We start from the raw sequence: 19852 nt of genomic DNA on the forward strand, positions 1-19852 counted from the left end.
GTGATACCTTATAAACATTAAGAATACTTTTTTTTTCTAATTGATCTGATGTACAATATCAATTGGGAAAGCCTATTTCTTTACTACTGATTAAATTAGAAAACTAATTCCTACCTATTGGAAAATAAGTGAAATCGCCCATTCTGAAGCAAAATATTAATGGAATATAAAATAAACATAGTGTAAATGAACATTTCCCTTGTGAAATGAATTAATGGCAGACATTGTTTGTTATGGTTTTAGTTTATTGCCATTTGTCAGTGTTTCCATAGACAACTGGTTAGTTTTAGGTCAGAGTTGAAATGTTTCACTCACAAATAGATGGCCTTTTCCATCTAGACTGTTCAGTAAGTATGGATCCATGCAATACCTGGACTTGTGGACACAGATGCTCAAGATCTAATTCTCTGAAGTCTCCTTCCTTCTTTCTCAGGCCTCTTCCTTCTGGGTCTACCTCTGTCAGCTCCTTCATGCTTAGTGCAGAGGTTGAAGGAAGCTGAGCCCTTCACCTGCATCATCACCAACTCAAGGGATGGCCAGGACTGAAACCCTTCCTCCAGACTCTAGCTCAAAGCACCTTTGTTAGACTCTTATCCTCAGAGCTCATTGTCAGCCTCTGGCTGATAAGACAAAGCTCACTGTTAACAGGTATGAAACAACCATTTTTACTCTTGTAAGGTAGCAAAGATACAGTATCCATTTGTCCAGAGTCCCAGTTCTAGAAAGCTGCCAGTAAGGTGAACCGATTAATGCCTGAGCATGCTATTCTGATAAAGATCTTAAGTTTCAGGAGTGGAAAGCTGAACAAGTGTGGGTAACACCTGCTAGCCCAACTATACCTTCTTCCCTGCCCTGTGAGCTTCAGTGCACGTCTGGAAACCAGAGACCACAAGAGGATTTTGAGAGATGTCTCAAATTCAGGAGAGTCGAGATCTGAAAAAATTCCTTTGTGTTAATCCTCTCATTGCAGATGGGAAACAAACCATCTGCCAGATACTCCCTTGCGGTACGCTCTCAGACATTGGGATTCCTTTGACCCCCAGAGTTCAAAAAGCACTGCTCCATCTTTTTCTACACTGTTACCAGGGCTGATCACAGGCTAAAGGCTGGAGAAAGTTAGCCTCAGAGAGTTGAGGTCCCTTAGGGACGAGCTTTCTTTGTACTAAACTATCTCAGATAGAACAGAGGCCACAGAAAATTCCTCCAACTTCTTCAAACATTTCATCCAGATTCATTAAAAGGGCAGGCAATTTTAAAAGACAGATTCTTAACCCAGTCTGCCCAGACATTAGCAGAAAAACGTCAGAGATTTGCACCTGAAAGCACCCAATGCAATCTCTTAAAGGTGCCCATCAATCTTTCATAATGGAGATCAGGGGGCAACCCAACAGCAGAAGCGTAAGGCAAGAGGAGGGGTGCACTCCTGGTGACAGCTCAGCCCAGCAAGACCTCTGAGACCAAGTGCTTTCCCTGAGGATGCAGTAAGCACTTCAGCAGATTGTCTAAAAGGTCCCCCAGGGCCATGGTCCATTTGCAGAGATCACTGGAGGTTTGACTGTTCCCGAAAGACCAGGAGCTCCAAGGTCAAGCATTTCTGATTGGTCTCATAGCCCGGAATGAAGGGGACGCCAGGCTCTCCCTTACAGACTGCTGACACATCAGATCAGCACCCAGTCTCCGGTGAAGCTGGGAGTGGAACCAGAGTGCAGTCATGGAGAATATAGTAGCTTGACTTGCTTCTTTCTCTAGCTTTGCAATATTAGGCTCACTCCAGGCCACTAATCCCTAAAATGGCCACTCAAGTAAATATTAAGTGGTTCCGTTCTTTTAATATATAAAGAACGATGAAGATAAACCTTTTGGTTTTTTTTTTATTATGAAACATTAAAGTCCTTAGACGATAAAGGAAGCTTGATTTGTTAAATTATAAATTCGCATGGAAAAACCGGAGATGTGTGAAAGGGATCAAGTTCCTTTAATAATGATGCATAATTAACTAAAGAAAATCAAACCCTCAAGGCAATAATTCTTCATGCTTCAGCACGGGTCTGAAGCTGTTGCCCATAGGGACCACCTAAGATTCATTCTCAAGTCAATACATTCCTGTATATGTACATACACTCTCGTAAGAGTATACATACATAAACCAGTAGCCATCATGCAATTGGTGAAAATACTTCAAATGGTTTGAAACTTCCAAATTAAATATTATCAGAACAATAAGGACTAAAGTAAAGGAAATATGTTAAGACCACTTTTTCTGTCCTCTGGCAAGTTAAACTCCCACTGGAGATGAATTTTGAAGGTAATAAAAATGTAAAACCTTTGAAAATGCTGCAAGCTAACAGAATCTCCATGATTTTCCCACTTACACTTTGATAGTCTACTTACAAATACATAAATCTCAGAAGAGAGAATATCAAAACAAGGTTGGCTTATTTATGAATTTTTCCACAAATAAGAAAAAGGTTTTATCTATATTATATTCATTAGTATGTACTGTCTGGTTTTAGAATAGGTAAAACTATGCCATTTTCTAACAAATGATTAAATTAACAACTTTCCCCAGAATTACTTCTTTGCCATGCCTATGTAGAAGCCTACTTTATAAAGTATTAAGGAACATATGGAAATGTTAGAAAATGTACAGAGCTTTGAAATGATAAGTTTAACAGCTTTCTATGCATGTATAGATGTTGGGTTCCCCAGTTGATTTCAAAGTATTAACTTAAAAGGAACAAGTTAGTTATAACTGTTTCGATTTTTTTTTCATTTATTTGAAGAGTGGGTGGGAGGCTAGAGAGAGGAGCCAAGAAGTCATTCCAGAGCTCCCACAAGGGCGGTGTCAGGTGCCCAACCACTTGTGCCTTCACCAGCACCTCAAAGGGGGGACACGAACTCAGCTAGAGTTAGAGACAGATGTCAAGAATGGAACCTAATGAAGCCCTCGAAGGTGATACATGTGCATCTTTCTTTATAATTTTATTTGTTAATTATAGGGCCAAATGCCTTTCCCTCAGTTATTTTTTAAATGCACTGTATCTTTTAAATATGGAGAAGAAAATAACTGAACAATCTTAATTAGAATACCAATAGTCTGTTATATTAATAAATGAAAAAGAATCAATTAAAATTAAGATATCAATTTTTAATTGAAAGTAGGCAGTGCTGATGAGGTATTAGATTGTTCTTATATAAAGACTCTTATTGCAAACTTTTAATTAGTACGACCAGGATTAATTAATGTTGGAATTGAAAGCTACATTTACTGTACTTGCCTGAACATTCCATTGAAATATACTCCCTGAAGCTTCACTATGCACAGAGAATTCCCACAGGGGAAAGCTGGCATAGAAGGCAAGAACCTGTCTTAGGTGGAGTTTATGTGTCACCTATGGACCCCTGGAGCATTTAGGAAAACAAGAGGATAAACAGGACAAACTGTCCATTCAGAGTAATTTGGTATGGAAAAACAGCACAGATGAAATGTTTTAAAAAATTGCCAAATGTGCCATAACATTCTACTTATTTTGTCAGTAAGTCTATATATGGGCAATGACTTAGTGTAGCAGTTGAGACCCCACTTAAGATGTCCACAATTCTATATCAGAGTGTCGAGGGCCAATTTCCAGTTTGGCTTTGTATATCCCAGCTTTTGGCTAATCTGCACCCTGGGAGGTAGCAGGTAATGGCTCTAGTAATCGGGTCCCTGTCAATTACTTCTGGCTGCACACTCCTCCTGGACCAGCCCTGGCTGTTGCAGGCATTTGGAAAGTACACCAGCATTTTAGAGATTCCCTCTCTTCTCCTCTTCCCTCCATCCCTCTCTCTCTAACCTTGCAAACACATTTTTAAAATACAGAATTGTTTAAGTAGTATCCAATTCAATTAACCAGTCATTATATGTAGCAATGTATTAACAATTTCCTTACTGTTGTCAAATGCTATAGTTCAATGCAATGATCAACAATAACCAAACTATGGATTCATTTTGAAAATACTGAAAGTCATTTGAACTTTATTTAACTTTAGTTAACTGAATTATGTGTGTCATATTTTGTGTGTTGGTTTGTGTATGATCAAATGACCAAAAACTACCTGTATGTTTAGTTGGTAAGTTTGTTTTTTTAATAAAATGTATTTATGAAAAAGAATATAAGTTACTGAATTGGGGATAAAAAGTGACCCTTTAGATGCCTGCATCCCAGGTGGGCATGAGTTATAGTCCTGGCAGAGCTGCCAAGTGCAATTCTCTGCTGACATGTGCCCTAGGAAACAGCTTATAAGGTCACCAGTACCAGAGGCAGTGGGGCGAAGGGTGGTGAGCTCCCAATGACATGGCAGATACAGGTTGAGCTCCTGTCCCTGGGATGTGTGTCTTTGGAGAGTGAATTGGCAAATGGAAACTCGCAGATGCTCAAATAAACGAAGAAAGACAAAGGGAGGGACAATAGGAGGGCGGGAGACAGGGGAGAGTGAGACACTTGAAGTGTTTGAGAGAACGCTACTAAGAGCAAAGTCAAGGTTCTGCTTTGTCCGACCATCATCCACGTGCCTATGCAGCTTTCTGGGAAATGTAACATTTAAGAGCATTCTTAGATGCAGATGAAGGGAAAGTTGACTTCTAATGGAGAAGATCCACAGGGCTAATGCTCTTCCAATGTGAAAAAACAACGACATATCCCCCAAACTGTCATAAATTTTATGTTGATTAATGCAAATTTTAAAATAAAACTCCTTGTATTCATTTTTAAGAATTAATCGAATTAAAGATGATAAAGGGATACATTTTTGTTGCAAACATACATCTTTTTTTAGTTCACATACCGAAATTCTACATACATTAGGATGTTCACTTGAAATAAGTAAAGCATGTTTCAGGTAGTTAGGACAAGTAAATATTATCCAGGGTTGTTTCCTTGAAGTGCAAAATGTCCTAATAGATGCTGCCCTCTAATGGTCAGACACTGGAATAACTTACCTGATGCACATGTCAATCAAGTTGTGTGAGCATATGTGTGTGCACATGCACACACACGGGAACATTTAACTGACAAGTCAATCTATGTCAGCTACCACACAAACTCTGGAAACTCAAATGTCAATGTGCTATGAAACTGATGATATTCCTAACAATAATTACAATGCCTAAATAAAAATGAAGAGATCTAGCAAACAGTGGAGGAAAGAAAACCTATGTTGCACAAAATGATATAACATATTTTCAAATAACACAATCTGCCTGAAAAGATTAAAATATGCAAAATGTCTCTTCAGAATTTTTTTTTCACAATGTCTGTAAAAATTGCTGAACTTGGGCCCAGCATGGTAGCCTAACGGCTGAAGTTCTTCACCCTGCATGCATCAGGATCCCATATGGGCGACGGTTCTAATCCTGGCAGCCATGCTTCCCATCCAGCTCCTTGCTGTGACCTGGGAAAGCAGTCGAGGACGGCCCAAAGCTTTGGGACCCTGCACCCGTGTGGGAGACCCAGAAGAGGCTTCGGACCGTCATAGCATCGGCCGTTGCGCTCACTTGGGGAGTGAATCATCGGACAGAAAATCTTCCTCTCTGTCTCTCCTTCTCTCTGTATATCTGACTTTACAATTGAAAAAAATAAATCTTTATAGTAAAAAATTGATGAATTCATATTATGTAATTACCAAGACTCCCCAACTTGCTTAGAATGCCTTTTTAGATTATAAACATACAAATATTTATTACAGGCATTCAGAATGTCTCAACCTATAGCCACACATTCCATGAGATGAAATATTCTACCTGAAACAAGGTGGTGACAAAGATACCAAATCTGTTCCTTTTGTGACTTAGGTTTTTGCTAAAATTCCTTCTGAGTAAGGCAGAATGATGCTGCAAGGCAGTACCTCATGTCTAGTTTACTCGAGTCATCTCAATTATGAAAAGTGCAATAGATTTAACATTCTCAAGGACAAATGTTCAGAACGAATTATATAGCAGCTTAATAAGAAAACAACATGAATTGAGTAAACATAAACCCAAATGCTTCTGATGCTATCCTTACTAATTCACTAACATTATCAAGCACATGGAAATATCTCATTAACTCTAAAGATGTTCTTACCATCTGGAGGAGTGAATATGGAAAGATTGGACTTGGGTCCAAGTCCTGCACTGGTTTCAGCAGCAACATACACATCATACATGGTGAACGGAGTTAGATTAGTGAAGGCAAACTTCAAGTCTTTCGTACTGTTATCCAAAATGCGGCCTGCACAAAGCCAGAAAAGCAAAAACAAAAAATCCCCAGATTAACCCTTAACCAAACATATAATAATTCTCATATTTAAATGCAGAGCGAAGATCAACAACTGAAGGGCTAATTTATACACCAGAACTTATAATACTACAAAGGAATATATTTTGCACACTTAATAATGCTTTCATAGCAGTTTAATTAGAAGAGTGAGAAAAATATAAAAATGTTTTGATGTTGAAGATTGCTTTGAAATTCATAAATTCATAAAGCCCTATTGAATAACTTCCTTGTATTTGACAGTTAAAAACATCATTTTAGCAGTGTGAAAATAGTGATGTATTTATATTCAAACTTACTCCGTTAAGACATTAACTATTACCATTTTCTTCAATAAAATCATACATTAAAACTGTTTTGAGGTTTCTTTCTCTGCAACATTTCTTAACATCTCAGCTTTACCTCTAATGTGGCCCTGTGCCTTCATGACTAAACTGCAGGCTGGCTCATCCTAGCACACTTCATCCCCCTTGGGTGCTGGCAGCCCATGTGACCCACAGGTGCCCAGTCACCGGGCCGTTGGTTATGATGTGTGGTCCTCTAGCTCCTTATTGTCCCCTCCCCTTTCTCTGAGAATGTTCTCTTTGCCTCTTTATAAAACCCTCAGTTTGATAAAACCCCTTATAAAATCCTCTCATGTCAGCAACAACGGCTGTCACTGTCATTCTGGGTGGTTCAATGTGATCATCTTAATTTGTGGTAATTTTCATTTCCTGAAAAATACTCCTTAAGTCAACCTCTCCTTAACACATTCAAATCAGGCATTTATCCACAATAAACCACCACAACTTCTGCTGTCAAGGTCATTAATGAGTTCCATGTTGCTAAATACAGGTTATTGATGTATCAGGCAACCTCACAGGTAGAAGAACACCGCAGCAAGCCTGGAAGAGTAACTAGTTAGGAAAGCTTTATTTATGTATTTATACCTGTTCCTGTGTATTGGAGTGGGTAGGCACTGGAGATGAATATTAGTTTCTTAGGGAACTAAACATGTTTTATAATTTTAGCAGCTTAAGTTAGAAATGAAAGATAAATGTCAGTTATTCAGCCATTGTGATTCATCTAAATAAAAATATTTATGCTGCTTCGGTGCAAGCAGACTTAAATGTCTTTGCTACAATCATGAGATTTCAGATTAGAAAAGAATTAGTCTAGTTCACTCCCAATAATATGCTTGAATTGCTGAAGATATCTTGAAAAATAGATGCATAGGTCCTACCTGTTTATAAAGATAGAGGACTGGCCATGTTATAAAGCTGTTGATATCATTAATAGGTTCTATTTTTAGGCAGTTTGAGGCTTACAGGAAAGCTGAGCAGATGCAGATTGCCCACGCTGCTTTCAGAGAAATCTCCTGCAGTGTTAGCAACCAACGCTTGTTTGAAGTGGGAAGCTGGCCTAACAGAATCTAAGCCCACTCTTCCTTAGGACTGTAAGTCGAGATTCTCTTGTACAAATATTGCTTGAGGGCTTATTTCTACTCTTTAACTTCCTCCACGCAAAACACAGAATGTGAAGAGACTGTTGTCACCCTTGTAGCTTAGTGTTGAAACAAAAAAAGAAATTCAACTGTCTTAATCACCTTTCTATTATGTTTCAATTTTTAAATGTTGATATATATATATGCATATATATAGAACATTTAACTATTTTTATTAGAATGGTAGATACACAGAGAGAAGGACAGACAGACAGAAAGATCTTGCATCCACTGGTTCACTCCTCAAAAGACTAGAATGTCCCAGGTTGAGCCAATCTAAAGCCAGGAGCCTCCTCTGGGTCTCCCACATGGGTACAGGGTCCCAAGGCTTTGTACCATCCTCCACTGTTTTCCCAGGCCACAAACAGGGACCTGGATGGGAAGTGGAGCAGCCTGGAATGGAATTGGCATCCACATGGGATCCCGGACATGGAATGTGAGAATTTAGTCACTAGGCTATTGCGGCAGGCCTGAAGGTTGATAATTTTTAAGTTTCGTATTAATAGTGTTTTACACAATAGTTCTCACTTAAAATGTAAACACAAAAGCAATTAAGACATACCTGATGGTCCATATAACTCAATTCTATAACTGAATTTCCCTGTTACAATAGTTGGTGGGTCCCAGGAAATTGAAAAGGATTTTCCTGTGATGTTTCCAGTTATACAGTTTTGTGGTGGTCCCTCAGGCACTGAAAGATTATGAAAAAAATACTATATTAAAAGAAAAGAATGCACATTGAATACATAATTGAATATTCTTAAAATGCACAAATACCATGATAAGAGCAAAGCATATTTTAATTTGACAAAAAGGAAATACAGAATAAAATCATTAGAAGAATTTAAGTAATTACTAATTTTATTTAAAGTCATATTATGATAGCAATTTCAATATAATAAAGTGTCCCAAAATTTTTATACCTACATCTGTGTTACATTTAGCAGGGTCCGGGTCTCTGATAAACAAGCTTACTGTAGTGGACAGAGGTAGAAGAATTAAGAAACCAACACACAATTTTGATATTGGTAATGACTGGTAAAGCTATTTTTTTTTGTTTCACCACTTGCATTTTGTTCTGAGAAGAAATTTATAACCTACATTTGAGATTTAAATCTTATACTTCTTTTTTTTTTAATTTGTTTTTATTTGGAAGGCATATATACAGAGATATTCTCTGTGCTGTTCACTCTGCAATGGCCAGAGCTGAGCCAATCTGAAGCCAGGAGCATCTTTCTGCGTTTCCCCTGTGGGTGCCAGAGCCCAAGTATTTGAGCCAGTCTCTGCTACTTTCCCAGGTCATAAGCAGGGAGTTGATGGGACATAGAACAGCCTGCACATGAACAATACCATCTGAGATAAGGATGCTATAGATTGAGAATTAGCATATTATGCCATGGCACCAGCCCCCAAATGTTGTATTTCTAACATAAAATATCATCAAATAGTATATATTAGTAGATGAGCATGTGTATTTTATTTGTTTTAATTGACATTAAACAATATTTTAAAACAAAAATCTTGTTTACAAGATCTCACTTTGTATAGCTCGCACAAAAAGAAATGATTCTTTTTTGTTGTTTAAAGAGTAGGTAATTGTATGATTCAAAATGGTAATTTAAATCAAGAAAAAAAAACCAAAAAACCCTACCTAAATATATGTAATGGAATAAAAAGAGGTAACAGCTATGTTATTAGAAAAAAATACATGCTTTTGTAAAATTACCCTACAACAATTTCTAGCATCTTCAAAAACTACCAGTGACTTAATAGCTGATGCTATGGTATACATGTCACATATTTCATTTAAAATTTGACATATGGTACTATCCCACATATATGTTTGGAAATCATTTTAACATCTAAACTGAATAAATATCCATTCCTCAAAAATATGCACTTTTAAAAGTTATTAGCAATCATAACTAATTATATTTAATTAATGCTAACACCACTGCCATAAGAGGAGTATCAACATTGCCTCCAGGGGAAAAGTATAATGCAAAGAGGATATATGCAGGTGAGTGTTACAGCCTCTGGATCTGAGACAGAAGGTTGATCGCTACTGCGGCTGTTATTTCCACATTTGATAACACAATTCCACAAGGTAAGACACAATTATAGATGATTTCAAAGAGCACAGGATGAATTTTTAAAAATTGACAAGATTAATATTCATTGCATAATAAAAGCTGATCTTAGCATCATGGTGAGCAGCTCAAGAACCCTTTGTTGGGCCTTCAACCTGAAGCTGCTTGCTGGGCCGGTATCCCGTATCAGTGTGCCTGTTTTGAGTCTAAGCTGCTCCATTTTCAGTCCAATTCCCCACTACTGTGTCCAGGAAAGTAGCAACAAGTGGTCCAAGTACTTAGGATCCCTTCCATCCATGCAGGAGATCCAAATGAAGCTCCTGGTTCCTGGTTTCTGTCTAGCACAGCCCTGGTTATTGCGGTCCTTTGGGAAGTGAACGAACAAATGGAGGAGCTCTCTATTCACCCCATTCCCCCCCCCGTGTGTGTGTGTGTGTGTGTGTGTGTGTGTGTGTGTGTGTGTGTGTGTGTGTGTGTGTGTGTGTTTAGCAACCTTTCTTCTGTCACTTTGCCTTTAAAGTAAATTTTAAAATGTGAGGTTTTGAAAAAGACAATTACTTGAATAACGTAACATAAAAGAAGCCAAAAATTGGAAAAATGTCAAGTGGGATTTTAATATCTAAGTAATGGAGTGGGGGTGGTATTGAAAAGAAAATTTAATCAAAATGTCTGCATAACCTCAAAAAAAAAAATAGTCTGTAACTCCTTTAGAACTTTGTGTTTCTACCCCAAATGAAACCGTACCTGATTCTGGTGTTCTGACAATGGTGCTATCAATATAACCGGCTTCAGTCGTAACAGCGGACACTTCAAAAAGATATGTTGTATAAGGTCTCAAGTGTGTCACCACAAAGCTGATAGGCTCCTTCCACACAGAGCTGATCTTCCTCCCTGCCAGAATGCTCGACGAATAGGTGGTGCGTGGTGGCAGCGTAACTCTGCCCAGGGTTGGAGAAGGACTGGTTGTACTCCACAAAAAAGATTCGCTATTTTCCTAGTGGACAGAATAAATGTCAGTGGAAAAATATCCTGGCATATTTTTGGAGCACATCAGAAGTTCAATGATTTTCCTTTTATACAATAAATATTACTCATCACTGTGTGTGTGCGCAGGTGGGCGTGTGTGAGGGTGAACAAAAGAATAGATTAAGTTATGGATGAAATGGTCAGATTTTAATTGTATTCATGTATATCTATAGTTTTAGGACACAATATATTTATTGTATCCTTTACCTTTTAATCTTTTTATGAATAAGATTTCCAATGGCTTACAATATAACTACAGCAAAGTCGCTAGTGGGAATCAATACCCAAAGAACAGAAGGATGAATTATCGTGTGAGATTTTCAGTGAAAGAATGTTCTTGCCGTTGTCATCATTTACTCCTCGTTAGGTGAGGATGGGAAGATATGTGCAATTTGGTTTCAGGGTGGATGGGTGGGTAGGTGGGTGTGTGTATTACAAATGTATTCTAATTTGAGAAAGAAGATTTTGAAGCTTCTACAAATCTTTTATAATGGAAATACTTGTGACTGGTTTTCCCTCTGCAATACCACTTATGGCAAAATCATTTGAGGAAAGAGTTCTGATCATACTTTGAGGTTTCTCATCAATGACTAAATAACTTTATCAAACGTATGCAAAACAAGGAACAAGACACCTCTGTCACTTTCTCCTGCACTCCTCATGCGTCTACACGAGCTCACCCCACCTGGCATGTGAGGTGGCATCTCTCGTGCCATTACATCCTACATATTTTCTCCTGAGGAACATATAAAGTACCCTCCATCTGGAAAGCCACCTTCTCACCATCTCTACTCACCCTTCCTCCACAGGCTATCAAAATGCTATTTTTCATAAAATCTTTGTTAAACTTCAGGAGTGATTTTATTCTCACTCTCGAATTACCAACCACCTCCCACTACTGTGCCTTGAATTTGGACAATAGCATGAGACTTCGATTTCATGCTGTAAGCAATGAATTACTAACTAATCACCAGAGTAAAATAAACAGTTTCCAAACATTGAAAACTTTGGAATGTAAGATCACCTAGCATTTCCGTGACACAGATAGTGGCCCCTGACACTTACGTTGCATTCTGGCAATCTTCCTGTCAAAAGGTCCTCGACTCTGATTGAAACATCTTTCACCACTATCCCACTTCTGGCATGTTTCACACTGATCTTGAAGCTGGTAATTTTACCATTTGGTTGACGAGGTAAATACCAAATCAGTCTTACTGCTGAGTAGTTGAAGGCCTCCACTGTGAGATTCACGACTTTTCCAGGAGCTGGGAAAGTGAGAGAGATTGGAGGAAATGGAAAAACAAAAGCACTATTACAAAACTTAAAATGATATTTATGCAATTTAGGACTACTAATTCCCCATGTTGTATGGATTTCAGCATACAGCATATGTGAGAAAATCTATGTGAACAAGACTTTCAAAAATACACTTAATTTGTCTTTGGTGAATGAGTTCAAACAAGCAAATTTCAGAAAGACTGGGTAATTGCATTCATTGGTAAGCATTTCCAGTTAGTAGAGAAAAACATCTAATCAAGTTTGTGAACATATATAAAAGTATAAATTTTACTCCTTTAAGCACATTGGGATTATGAAGGCTCCTTAGGTATTCAGAAAAGGGCCAAAGGGAAATAATTATTCAGCAATCTGTATGAAAAGCATATTTCTAGAATGTTTAAAATATCTAGTGTCTAATATCAACTGTATACCCATCTAGTAGGCTGTGATTGTTAAATTCTGAGTTTTATACATTCTAAAAATCAACTTTTTTTAAGTTCATGTTCTGTTATCAGTTACTAAATACTTATAGCAGCAATAGCCTGAACGCTACTTTAGTCAAAGACAACACGAAATTAGAATGAAGGAAATGTCCACCCATTAATTTTAGACTAAGATTTGCAAAATTGAAAAAGTAAATAATTCTTCAAATTCTTCAAATTCTTCAGAATATAGAACAAACATGCTGAGCCACTTTCATGTGAAATTTATAGCATGCTTTAAAGATTTGTGTCAATAAATTACATAGAAGGTGCTGTATTTTCAAATGGGCCTTACCAACATTGTGAACTAAAAAATGTAAAGAAATTTGAATCTTACACAGTAATAAGACAGATCTTCACTAAGTTCACAAGCAACGTTTCCAAAAGCAATGAAAAGTAGGTTTAGCTAAATCTACAAAATCAACAGCACTTGCTGTAATCTTAAGTTGTTAAATTTTATTTCTCAATGAGATGTAGATATCTTTCCTTTGTGATTCTTCGAGTCTTTACTGCATTTAGCAGACCTTTCCCTGTTTGAATATTATAACTTTTAGTTCAGTGTCCCATTAGATTTTGATTTTTTGTGTAATTTTAATAATCTTAATCCAACTAATATTTCATGTTTAATTACTAAGAAAGTTCTGTGCATAAGCACATTTCACCTTTTAGGCAGTCGATTTAACACACGTTTTGAGATCATGTCTGGATGGTAGACACACATAAATACGTACGAGTATCTTAGACATTTCAAAGTGTATGTTGAACAAGGTATGCATTTTCTTAGACATCTAGAGAATTATAAATCTACCATAAGCTTCCAAAATTATTTCTCTGCACATTTTCTGGTTGACATCAAGGTGAAAGTAGGAGGGTACTGTTTTTAAAACTACAATAAAGTATACATTCCACCCTAAAATAATGCTTTTTGTGCTTGTGAATAGAAAACTATTTATTCAGTAAAGTATCATTGGTCAACTTATGGACTTGTCTTTGGAATTTATTGGAATTATTATTTCTAACAAAACACATTACTTCGTATTTAACAATAGCTGCAGATAATTCTTTACATTCGGGATTGTGAGACTCCAGACAAAGGGGCTCTTTGTGGAAAATCTGGGATGAGTGATCTGATTAAACATATCTACATTTATCACTACAAAAGGGGAAAGATAGGACATAAGGTATACAAATGGCTTCGAAAACACAAGTTCAAAGTATTTTTTCCATTTCAGTATTTTCCACCATAGCCTTGAATTTCTCCAACTAGTTGTAAATTCATCTCAGTTATCAAAAATATACAATATACATAGTTTAAAGCATTGTCAAATTGAAATTATAATCTGCAAGTCTCATGCTTTGTCAGATGGCATATCAAGATTACTGTCCAAAACAAAACCAAAAGGCCATTAGCTGTGATATTCAATAATCTTCACATTTTTCACAAAGCTAAAAAGGCATTCTTTTTTTCTATTCTACTACAAATATAGCTTTAAGACAACAATTTTTTCACCTGCCTCTTAGTGGTGTAAATAATCTGAAACTAGTGACCAGTATTTCTTATTGCATATTTGAGTCCCAGCAGCTCCACTTTCCATGTAGCTTGGTGCTGCTGTGCCTGGGAAGGTGTGGATAATGGTAACAAGTACTTAAGCCCCTGACACCTACGAGGAAGACCTGGATAGACAGACCTTCTGGCTCCCAAAGTTGGCCTGTCATGGTCTTGCTGCCTGCAACCATGTGGACTGTCAGCCACATGATTAAAGATCTCTCTCTTTCTGTGTATACAGGTCTCTCCATCTCAATCTACCTTGCAAATAAACAATTTAAAAGCACGATCTGAAAATAATGACTTGAAATAAACAAACCCAAACTAGACTTCCAGAAGCATTCATTTCTCATTTAAAATAAATTCCAAGACTCACAAACAGCATTTTCTTTCAATTCCTCTGATGAAATGGAGCACTTTTCTATTAGACTTCTTTAAGCAGGGTCTCAGGTAGAAAATGGACCTTAAAACTCATTGCACACTTTATTTTACATTGCCTATTGTATTCTCTAAATACAGAGTCCTTCTGAAACGATTCATATAGCAGTGGTCTACATGAGGATTCTTACTTTTAATTATATCACCTGTAATTGTACAACACTGCAAAATATGCTTTAATAGTAATTATCCATGTGGCATATTGTATGGCCATTTATTTATTTATATTACCCCACTAAAATATGTGCTAGAGAAAGTATATATTGTCAAATGGAATCGCCATTATTTAATCATTTTTGTTTATTTTTACAGCCATAAATAAATAGCAAAATTAGTAAGCAAATAAAAGGGTCCTCTATTAAATAACAACTTCTGATAATCATGGAATTTGCCTTACAGGGCTGAACTACACTACAAATAATCCAGTCAGTGTGTAGTATGTCAAGTTGGTTCAATGAACAACATTTATTGGAAATAGAGTTGAACAGATAGAGGCAGAGTTATTTGAGACAGTACAGTCAGGAAAGATGGCATCTGAGGTGTGAATTAGCCTTGGGAGAGAACCCTAAGGATATTTAGTGAAAAAGCATTAAAGAGAAGGAACAGTAAAGATGAAGGTGTTCAGATGGAAAATTGGAGCAGAGGGAGGGAAGATGGGGAAAAGGATATCTAAGACATGTGAATGATTTGAATTTTGTTCTTATTGAGATTACAGCCAGGTCAGGAAGAGAGAGATAGCACAGTCTAGTCAGGTTTCAGAAGATGATGTAGTGACAGTAGACTATACCCAAGCAAGTACAAACAGGAAGCCAGGCAAGAATGAACAGGGGAGTAGGAAAAGGGGTGAGCACCAGGATAAATTCTGTGGACAGTATCAGCAGAATTAGTCAATGAGGTTGGGAGTGTTTCATGAGAGTCAAGGAAGACATTAAGATTTCTCCTCTTAGATATTTAAAGAATGTTGGCATCTTAAATGTTTGATAATATTAGCCTGCTTGTTATGGAATAACATAAGCATTAAAACACATGCTTCCAAAAGTCCAGTGCCATGAAAAAGCTTACAATTCGATGGCAGCAGGTAAAAGCATCATCTTGAACACACAAGTCCACCCTTAGGAAAACAGAGACACAAGGACATGCACTCAGGGCACAGGATGTACAACAGAGAAACCAGCCAGGATTACCAAATGAGAACAAGACTTTTATATAACAGGACCATGGATAATTGGCATTACATTTATTGTTGATTTTCCAAGGTTCTCTAAGACAACATAGTTTTGCAGTCAGGAATAATAAAATCATTTCAATGACTAAATAAATTAACCATCAAAGAATACTCATGCTGTTGAGGATGTTATGCATTCTGGTATCTGGTTTTGCTCACAGACCCTTTTATCTTAAATGCACCCCCCCAAAAAAAACCCACTAAGTTTATTTTGAACAAATTATTTAGAAAAATTACCACTTTCAGCAGTTTGGAAGAGAAATGGGTCACTAAACACTCCTATGCCAGCACTGTTTTCAGCAGCAACCTAAAATAGATAAAAAAAAGATTACCTTATGTTTGTTGTATAACCAAACAGAATTTGAAGTAGAAAAATTTTGCTTTGTCTATAGTACAGAGCCAAAACACTTTTATTTCAAACATAATATTCACTAAATAGAAGGCAAATATGTGGCCATCCATAAAATCAAAATATGAAATACTGCTGGCAAAATTTTATAGATGAGAAAAATTGAGAGTTCAAATAACTTCCCCAAGGTCACAGTCTCATTGAGAAATAATTCAGTTGAAATTCTGCATTTCTCCAAAGTCTAACTTTAATGCATATATCCACTACATACAAGACTAAGATTATTTCCACAGAATTTACACTCTAACAGGGACAATAATTTTTTAAAACATACAGGCTAAATAATGCATAGCAAACCTTTAAGTATTAAAAAAAGTTATAAAAAAGTTATTATTGATTTTAATAATCTACTCAAGTATACTACTGAGGGAAAAAATTACCATAAATGAGAAGAAGATTCTTAAATTGTTGAAATTCCATGACTACAATCAAACAACACTGTTTTAATTGTAGCTCTAACAATGCCCAGATAGGTAACTTTAAATGTTCTAAGTCAAAATGTCCCTGTTGTTAAAATGGAAAAAGAAATTGTATCTACATCACTGAATTGTTCAGAGACTAAACAAAGTAACATTTTAAAAATATTTCATAGGGTTTCTCCCATAATACCAATTATATAGATATCAAATGTACCATGCCAAATACCCTCTGCAATTCTGAAATGGCTACCATTCATCTGAACAAAGTATGTTACACCAATGATTTATAAAGTGTGAGTTGAAACAGAGGACAGGGGCATCCCAATAGATCTGAAAGAAAAAGTTTCAAGGGGCTAAAAATTCAAACTCCATTAAAATAGACCTAAGCCAGGCTAGGTTGGCTACACCATCCTAGCAGCAGCAGTTTCTTACATCATACTAAGCCTTAATATTTGTTTATTATCCCTAAGTGTGTGCTTCAACATATAAATCAAGTTTATATGTGTATATCTGATAAAAAGTATCTGTATTGTGTAATATCAAATGTTAGTTCAAAAAAGTTTGCCTATTCTTTAACCTGTTTCTGCACAAAATACACAAAATGACTTTTGTATGTGAAAGTGGATTCTTTTGCTTGCCTTCTTTAACCATTGAGAAATCCTAATGTTTTACACATTCTCCAATTTTCATCAATTCTGTAAACTGGCATACTTCCAGGAAGGAACAAGTCCTCACAGAATCTCTTTCCCAACATTTTTATCTTCCAGGAAGATCTCAGTAATATATGATCACACACTTATACAGCTCTTTTACATTTTCTTCCCTACACTCAATTATTTTTGAAAACTCAAAGGGCACATTGATACTATGTTGAAAACAAGAAGAAACCCCAAGATATCAGCATTCTTCAGCCCTTAAAAATGTCGTATCCTTTCATTGTAAACATTTTCATGTGGTCTAATTTAGTACAATTTCTTAAAAGTTTTTTTTTCACCTAATTATTCAAGAAGATTGTATTACATTTTGCATAGTTACAATATAAAGAACTAAAAGCTTAGCTTAAATACAAAATATACAGTAAAGGCTCAGGAATATCTGCTAAATGGAAGTGACTTTAATTGGTCATTCTTGGAACTATGGACTCTTTAAAGGTTTTCAAACCACCTAAGCGCAGAAACAACAGGAATAGGAGAAAAATAAGTAAGCTTTGAGTTTTATCAGAAAGGGGAATATTTTCATTGATGAAGCCTATAGTATATTTAATCCAAAATGGATTTATTTTCTAATAGTCTCCAAAGTTTTAAAAATTAGATAACACATTTACATGGTATGTAAATGTGGATGTACTAACAACCCGGTAGCATTCTCTATATGAAATGACAAAAGATTTGAGCAAAATTAAAATTACAGGTGAGGACTGAGAGCACCACTCGTATCATTTTTTATTTACTTCTTGTCAGCTGCAAAATTTTGAGAAAATCTCATTCACTTTTAAATTGGATGAAACATTTCTAGTATTTACAAAAGCATTACCTTGATTTCATATGTTGTCCCAGGATGGAGATTAGTCAGAAGGACTTCCAGACTGTCTGGCTTGGTTCTCACTTGTGTATACGCTGTTTGCATCCATGGGCACACTTCCTTGTATTTAACAATATAAGATATGATCCTTCCATTTGGATTTGGTGGGGTATTCCAAGAAAGAAGAATCCCAGCAGATCCAACTCTTTCTCCTGCGAGGAAGACTGGAGGCCCTGGTTCTGTTTTGTTAAAGAAAAAAATAACACTTCTTTGAAAGGTCAAAGAATTATGACAACTTCACAAAACATGTAAAAAAAAAAAGATTATTCACACATGTAAGCCTTTGAAGTTTCTAAAGACTAATGTTGATTTATACTCCTGAGAGCTCTGTAATCAAAATGAGAAAAAAAAAAGAATTTAAAATGCTTTGGGGAATACCAAAAACATTCTTTTATAAGAATGTAAAAAATGGAATGCTACTAAATGCTACAACCCAAACATTCTTTTGATGCCAAATCACGCTTGAAAGTTACTTGATGCAAAGCAAATACACAAAACTGAGAAAGCAAGAGAACGTCATACAAGCTGAATAGTTCTTCCAGAGCAAGTGTGCTGAGCTTATTTTCCTAACTCTGTATTATTTACACTTCACCGTTAACACTGTGATCCCTTTCACAAACAAGTAGAGAGTAATTGTCTTTGATGTCTGAAAGTAAAGGAACTAAGCTACCTGCAAAAGATAGGTTCTAAACAGATCACTTTCTTAAGTTTCCATTGTGCTGTAATTGTTCTAAACTGTTTTCACATACAGCACACGTATATTGCCTTGACATCAACAGTATCATTCTGGTGCCAAATGCTTCGGAGAATGAAAGCAATTTGAAACATATTACTTACTTGTTACATTTGTTGTCACTGTTCTACTAACAGGTGAGCTGTACGTGGTAGCAGAAATTGAAGAAATGGTTATGTCATACCTGGTACCAGGAACAACATTGGAAACATCAACCTAGCACACCAAAAACAAACAACTGTTAAAACTTTTACTGGAAATCAGGAAAATAAAATGCCACATTTGTCACTATTCAACAAAATTCATTAACACTTTGCTATGAAATATGGCCATTTCAAATTCTAAGTTTCGTATTTCAATTATAAAGCTATTATGAAGATACTTATTAAAAGCTTAGAAAATTAAATAAAAACTTAGAAAACATACTATGTTATCAAAACATAAATCACTATTTCCACCTATCCTGGCTTACAGTCAGAAGAAGCAACTATTAAAGAGCCTTCAGAAACCTATAGCCCACCACACAGCCCCTGCCTTTAAGAGTATATATTAAATACCTGTGTCTCTGTAGTTCCAATAAAAAGCAAAAGAAAAATAAGAAAATCCATCATTATTACATTTTTTCAGGCAGTCGAATCACATTGATGGCTCTAGAGAGAAATGTTGCCTGCATTAATGATTTAAAGACAGATCCTCCTGGCAAGTGCACAATTAATGAGCCTGGATTACTCAATAGCTCTGCCCTTTCTTTGTTAAACTATTCATGAACTCTTGGATGGCTGGCTGTAGGTTCAGCGTACACTTGAAAAAAAAAAAAAAAGCATAGATGTTGCTAAGGTAACAGTC

At 36.3% G+C, this 19852-nt stretch overlaps 1 protein-coding gene across 2 annotated transcripts in view; it reads right to left on the minus strand.

Annotated features, from left to right (window-relative positions):
• The window catches only part of PTPRQ (protein tyrosine phosphatase receptor type Q), a 178085-nt gene extending 158468 nt beyond the window's left edge, over positions 1-19617 (minus strand). Inside the window, exons 1-8 of one of the 2 annotated variants that reach the window (XM_040989949.1) lie at positions 19564-19617; positions 19111-19222; positions 18226-18452; positions 16102-16171; positions 11961-12160; positions 10614-10863; positions 8342-8470; positions 6105-6251 (exon numbers count right to left, since the gene is read on the minus strand). In XM_040989949.1, the coding sequence (XP_040845883.1) occupies positions 6105-6251; positions 8342-8470; positions 10614-10863; positions 11961-12160; positions 16102-16171; positions 18226-18452; positions 19111-19222; positions 19564-19617 (1189 nt within the window). The remainder of the gene's footprint in view (positions 1-6104; positions 6252-8341; positions 8471-10613; positions 10864-11960; positions 12161-16101; positions 16172-18225; positions 18453-19110; positions 19223-19563) is intronic. The other variant, XM_040989957.1, reaches the window with a different exon arrangement.
• Positions 19618-19852: the final 235 nt, after the last annotated feature.

The sequence above is a fragment of the Ochotona curzoniae genome, unplaced genomic scaffold, assembly GCF_017591425.1.
Source record: "Ochotona curzoniae isolate NIBS_2020 unplaced genomic scaffold, NIBS_Ocur_1.0 contig_1014, whole genome shotgun sequence".
NCBI lineage: Eukaryota > Metazoa > Chordata > Mammalia > Lagomorpha > Ochotonidae > Ochotona > Ochotona curzoniae.